Raw genomic sequence first — 6,845 nt, 5'->3', positions numbered from 1 at the left:
ATTAGTGAATTTATATTTCATATATATATATTTGATGTGATACTATCCACTCAAGATAATACAACACTTTGTTTTTATATTAGCAAACATTTCAAGAATTTAATATTCTTGAATGTTTTTTTCTCTTTTATACTTCTAAAGAGATCAAAATAAATTAAACGTTTTGTACATAATTACAGAAGAAGTAGTTAACTTATTTTATCTTTTTAGTTTAGTACAAAGATATTTGCAAGTTCATTGCCGAAATACACCTTATTTATAAATTTCTTCCATTCTAATGCTAACAGCAAAGGCTCTTTGGCCTTTGGACTTTCAGCATCTTTGACAGAAAGCTGCAAGGTTTCTAATTGGAAGGTGCTACTTTGGGTATTCTCGTACCACTACATAGTTTCCTAAGATGTGGGATCTAAAATGGCTTAAGTTAGTAACGGATCTGTATTCATCAGCTTTTTATGTCATCCTAAAACAAATGAAGAAAACAATTATCTGTATTAGTATGAAAATTGTGTTAAAAGAATCCATTTGAAGGGCAGAATTAGAAAAAAAAAATCTACTTCAGCTTACTTAATGTAAAATACAAAGCCACATTTACTCAAAAAGCAGTATTGTCCAATAAGCAAAACCAGAAAAGTTTAAAATGGGCTTTTCCAACACACTGAAGGGCCTTACCCCATAGTCCTTCTTTTCTAAAATTTAGTGGTAAAAGAAAACATTTCACATTTTATTTCCTGCCAATCGTGACTGCTTTGAAGTCGTAATAGAAACAGTTCCATTCTGATGAGTGTCAGCATCTTATCTGCACACTTTCTTAGTGGACACCAAAAAATTTTATACATCTATAGTAAAGTCCATGGAAGCTTTAAGGTACAAGACTACATGTTGTAGGCCACATAGATGGGGTCTAGCTGGTCTGCCAAAAATCCATCTCGTAGGTGCATACGTTGTTTCTCTCCACGGGAGTTGATAGGAATTACACCAATGTCCACAACCACCACCACCCCTACAATCAGGTAGTGTTCCTCCAGGACCACGTTGGTGACCAAAGGAACCAGGTCCAAAGCTTCTTGCTCCGATCCATCCAGCTCAACTACAACGACCAATAAATTTGTCCAGGTGAACACCGCACTGGAACAAACGGAAAAATAGTATTAGGGGTGGAGCTTTTTACCCTTTATCTTCCACCTTGGTTACCTTTTGTTTCAACACCCAGGGCTCTTCTGCACGCTCGCCACAAAGCGTACACAGCAAGAGAGAACATGTCTGCAGGCAGCGGCAGAACAGCCCCACTAACTCTCGCTTTAATATTGCTGCAATGCTAAGTATTGGGCTAAACATTACAGAAACTCGAGTCTAACCCTTGCCCATCACGTAAGGACGCAGTAAGACAATGTGTGGTTCCCTCTGAAGCCAGAGAACTGTCACAGCATGGCTGTCTTCATGAAGGTCTGCGTGAGCAAGGGGTGGGTGGAGGTACCTTCTCCTGGGTTTTCTGAAGAGCAGCCCAGAAAAGCAAAGGAGGTTAAAAGAGGAGGCACCAAAAGGAACAGCAGGAACACGGTCCGAGTTGAAAGACCTTTGGGAGAAGTTCCTGCCTTGTGAAGGGGTGCGGAGCCCTGGGAATGTTTCCATGGCATACCGCAGGCTGCACAGAGGTCCCCGGGGTGGCTGGGGAGGGGGCTGCCTCTCCTGCACAGTGCTGGGGCTGCCTCCCTTGCACGGTGCTGGGCAGACGTGGCTAAGTGCCTTCTGGACTGGGCAGGTCAGAGCTCAGCTTAACAGAATGGGTTGTAGGAGAAAAGTATCTACTATTAAAAAAACATTTTCACATCCCACCAAAGTACTATTTGATTGAAATCTTATGTGCTTATTGATCTGGAAAAGTAATGGGCAGGCAAAGCAAGGCTGTGCAGGCTCCTTTTGACTTAGTACTGCTATGAAATGAATTTTAATTCATAATTATGTTTCCACAGACATTCCAGTAAGTTTTGATTGATGATGAATATTAACAAAGTGAAGCATCAGTCTGCACAGGTGGCCATCTCTACAGAGGTCCTAGAACTTTTATGGATTGCTGTACAAACATCTAAATTAGTATTATATGTATTTTGACAAAAAAACCCTGGTGGGGGTTTATTATGTAAGTTAGCACCTGAAATCATACAGTAAACTTACTGTTAGCTTGTTACTTGGGAAAGAAATTAATGGCAAGATTCAGAAGCAGGTCTCTAAAACATATCTTAGGAGGAGTTTTTTTGTCTGAGTTCATACAAAGTCTGAGTTCTGATTCCCAAAACCTTCTATTAAGTCCTACAGCCACTGACAGACCTAAGAAAGTTTCAATTTAATTTAAAACTCATTTCATATGTCACTATTCTAACTCACTGATGACTACTGTAAAAAAGGAGATATTGCCCTTTATGTTCTCAGCAATAGAGAAGAAATATTGGTCAGCAATTAACACTTACAAATAAGTTAACTTCCTAGCCCTGACAAATAAAAAAAAATGCAGCAAACAAAAAACTAGGGACCTGGGAAGGCTGTACTTTCTCAAGAAATGGAGTCACACCCAATAGACGCAAAACGACCAATGCACTGAGCTGGGAATGGCCCCTTGCTGCTTCCATCCCACAAAACACTTCAGGAAAATAAAGGAAGTTGCTGAAACATCTCCAGAGAAGGAGGCCCATAATGGTTTTCTTCCCCAAATACCTTGTGTAGCTTTACCTATTTGTCATTAAGCAGAGAGAGAAACCACTTCTTAGCAAATTCCAGGAAGCTATGTCCTCTTCCTCTTTCAAGGGTTTGAAGTTTAAATGAGTCAACAATGTGCTTTAATTGAAAGACGTACACATACATTATACTTAAGATATTTTGCACTATTAAAAATACTTTCAAAAATGCCTGATGTGCTTATACATCACACTAAAAATAGACTGTGTCACTCTTTTGATTGTTATGTATTGAGACCCAGGAGGTCCAGAGTTAGAGGATGTTGATTTTGTGCTAAAATTGCTTAAAAGACAAGAATAATTTTAAATGTCCTTTTAGACCTTATTCGCAGTGACTGAAGTTTCACAGCAGGATCATGAGTCAGTCAACAAGTCACTGCTTTCCTTGCTAGTGTTAAATGTTAGAAAATGAACTGGTGTTTCTTGGAAGCTGGGGCTATTTTCACTATCTATTGACCAGACATACCCAGTACCTTTGGTTTGCAACATGTATCTGTGCAGTTACATCCTTAATGGGTCATCACAACCGAAACAACAGCGGCCTCCAACAAGAATGGAGCGTCATGCTCCCATCCAAAGAATGGCATATACAACATATATATAGAAAGAAAAAAATAACTGGCTATTATTTTGTCAACAGGTGTTTCGCAAAGACAAGAGAAGAATCTCTAAGAGAAGCTGAAAGAGAAGTCAAGTGAGAAAAGTCAGGGACAGTCAGGACTAGGACTAAAAATGACAACTCCATGGTCGTGGCTTGAGAGAGCTACTGGGCAGAGCGCCAGTTAGGAAGAGGTTGGGAACTGTGAGCAAACCCATTTTCTGCAGGGACCGCATCAGAAAAACATCTTACTTGTAAGCAATCTCTCTTCTTTGAGAAAATAAACAACCCTGAAGACTTTCAATTTTGGCCTTTGGGCAAAGGGTATTAACAGTGCAGCGTGTTTTCTGAGATCTCGCTCATGTGCCTTGTACACTAACACCCAACTACTGGAAAGAGTTAAGGCATTGACAATTATTTGCACGTACTTCTAATTTCTTGCAGAAATTCAGTGGCCTTTTTCTTTGGTTCTCCCAGTCCACCCCAACCCTTTTTCTGTTGCCACTATCCCACTTGCAATTTCCATGATAACGTAAGGAAAAGGATCCTCAAAGGGCTCTCAGAGGTCTTAAAAAAGGAACATAAATAAAGCATTTTTGGCCACTGGAACCCATGCTGGCCATTTCAGCAGTGTGACAAGGCTACCACATTCACTGCCCATGAGCTCACACTTTGAGGACACACAAGTCTCTGAAAAACAGGTACTGCTGAACACATGGATTTATGAATCTCTGTCCATCTTATAATAGAGATGCCTCTAAATAGCTTCCTCTGAAAACTTTCCATCCACTGCTGATACCAATCTGACACATTTTCAAGGAGAATTTCACAGCATCCTTAAGGTGTTCACACTGGTGAAGACACAGAATCTGCAATCCTGTGCAATGGCTGGCTGGCACAAGACCATACTGGCAACGATGATGCTCTAGGGAGGAGGCCGTAAGTCAGAACCTCAGTTAGAGTCAGACAAGCAATTAACTGCCTTACTTTTATCAGATATTTCTTAAAAAACAAGGTGTTTTGTCCAAAGAAACCAGTGCTTCGATTTTAAGTTTACTGCTCGAGGCCACACCTTTGCAGCCAAGATTGAAAAGAGAAATGGGAGAGTCACGTCTTATACTTGCTAAATTGCCCTGGCCATTGCAAAAGGTTCGTTTTCGTTGAAGGGAGAAAAGCCGAGCTGAGGTTATGTCAAAACAAACCAACTACCTGACTCAGTCTTCTGATGCAAGAATAATGAAAAGCAATTTGTTCTCATCTCAGTCTCAGGAAATGATTACCTGCTCTGTGCATCTGATGATGTGATACATTGATTAAGACAACATCGTTATTAACTTATTGATTTACTGCTTCAATTGCCATTGTGACCTTGATTTGATCGCTGCTTGATTTATTAACAACCAATTCAAAAGTAATAGTGTGTTTATAATAAAGTTTATTAGTGTGTTCATGTATTTGAAATGTTTGCTTGCTTACTCCTTCTCATAACAAGACTCCTAGAGCTTGAACTCAGACCAGTTTGCTTTTCCTGGTTAGAACATAAATCTCAAACTCCAAGAAACAGCTACTGATCTACCTGAGGGCTGCTTGGCTCTCTCAGATTAAGAGTTTAATCCTTCACTTGTACTTAAAACCACACAAAAAAAGAAACATATCAAATGATCTTAGCAGAAAACAGTCCCTCTGTTACTGACAACTGGGTTACAAATCCTGTGACCATCCAGACAGGCCATTTCCTGGATCAATTGCAATATTGAAGGAAAAAAACCCAGACACTACAGATATTTGAGCTTTATATAAGGACCCTGGTGTTATATAATCCTTACCATTCTGTGATGCTCTTGTGTGCTCTAATTACAGAGGTTTCAATATCGATCGGATGGTATCTCATCCCTCGTAACTCCATGGCTTCATCTAATGCACCCACAACATAAAGTGCATCATGGCGTTCTGGTTGTAAGGGAAAAAAATATTTAATGATTCTATTCTCCAGCACATTAAATTAAAAAAAAAATCACATCAATAAATAAGTATGACATTTATAAATTATCCTCAAATTTCTGAAAGTCCAAAGTGATTTCCCATCTAATGAGAATCTTCCATTACTGAAGAGCAATGCAGAGCAGAAAGCAGAAGAAAGTAAGGCAGAAACACTATTCCCATTTGAAGATGAAAAAGGTAGAAGTCTATCCAAAGCCAGTGGCATAAATTTGTGGTTTTTATCCCAGGTGCATGCAAAACAGACATTCTTTTTTAATGTGCCCTAATCAGACAATAAGCTCCTTGTTTCTTGCTCTTTCGTTTGAAAGAGAAAGGATGGATTTGACCCTAACGCTATGGATATTCTTCCAGTAGCTTTGAGACGGTCAGTACTGATGCTTAAGGTGTATGATAAAGGTGTTTATCAATAAACTAGAAATGGGTGCCATGTGCCAGATAGCAAATTGCTCATTCAGACAAATGGCAAGGTCTGGAGTTTAATGGTCTTACAGCACAAATTTTTACTGACTAAAGAAATAAATGAGGCTGAAATGACACTTTTAAAAAGGTATTAGGCTGATAATAAACTATTGCATATTACCCATAAAGAAATAATGTTCCCTATTAGACTTAAAAGCACATAATTGACTCTTTTTAGATTAATTTAGATAGTTGCATGGTAGTAATGTAATGGCAATATAACCTCCACCAGTAATAAAGGGCAGAGAACTTTCTGCAGTGGAAGCTGGAGGTGGGAGCACGGACACTTAGCTGCTTTTTGCCAGGAGAAGATTTAAGTCATTTGGATGCTTAAGTTGCAGTATCCTCAGAGAATCCTGAATTTTCTCAAGGCTGGGCTGTCATTCTGAAATGAAAAAGCCTCAGCAACCAGAAGTAAATCTCTTCAGGAAGATCCTAATGTAAGGACATGGGCAGCAGTCGTAATCCGCAGAGATTACTAAAATGCTTTCAGATTTGATGAATTCACTCTCTGGCTTAACAGCAACTGTTCTGATTGCCCTGACACCAGGACCCTGGGATCACTCCTGGAGGTGCTCACAGCGTTGCCAGAAACCATGCTTTGCCAACAGCCTCAACAGTCACCACTCATGGCACCGTGCTCTGCAAAAATCACAGGAAAGTGATGTTTTCCCAAGCAGAGACTTTGTGTGTCTGGCAGTGCTGCTTTGCTTACATTTGTGCAAAAGATAAGGAACATCATAAAATGAAAGAACGAAATCTTGCACCTTCCCAACAGGAGCCCAAGCACCCTGTAGCTTCTACTGCAGGCTAATGCTTGAGTTATATTTCAGTAACCATCCCTGCAGGGACAGGGAGATGTGAGAAATGGACACATTCTGTAAATAAGTTTGTAACTGAGGAATTATCAAGGAAGGCAGTTGCCAGAGAAGGGACAGGGCTCAAGCTCACGACAAGGCATTTTCTATCTGCACGAATGCATTCCTGTAGATATGACTGTGAGAGCAAATTTAAACTGCATTTCCTATTGTTCAAGATGAAACACTTGGCAAAAAGCG

The 6,845-nt window shown here is 39.8% G+C and overlaps 1 protein-coding gene across 1 annotated transcript in view; it reads right to left on the bottom strand.

The window, feature by feature from the left end:
* Positions 1-812: 812 nt before the first annotated feature.
* Positions 813-6,845, bottom strand: part of DIP2C (DIP2 disco-interacting protein 2 homolog C (Drosophila)) — a gene marked incomplete at its 5' end in the record, with an annotated part of 80,332 nt that continues 74,299 nt past the window's right edge. Inside the window, 2 exons of the mRNA XM_009870886.1 lie at positions 813-1,125; positions 5,154-5,277. Coding sequence (XP_009869188.1) covers positions 873-1,125; positions 5,154-5,277 — 377 coding nt within the window. The remainder of the gene's footprint in view (positions 1,126-5,153; positions 5,278-6,845) is intronic.

This window comes from Apaloderma vittatum, unplaced genomic scaffold, assembly GCF_000703405.1.
Source record: "Apaloderma vittatum isolate BGI_N311 unplaced genomic scaffold, ASM70340v1 scaffold11826, whole genome shotgun sequence".
In the NCBI taxonomy this organism is placed as follows: Eukaryota; Metazoa; Chordata; class Aves; order Trogoniformes; family Trogonidae; genus Apaloderma; species Apaloderma vittatum.
The sequence above is the reverse complement of the archived record's forward strand: the minus strand, read 5'-3'. Positions and strand labels throughout refer to the sequence as shown.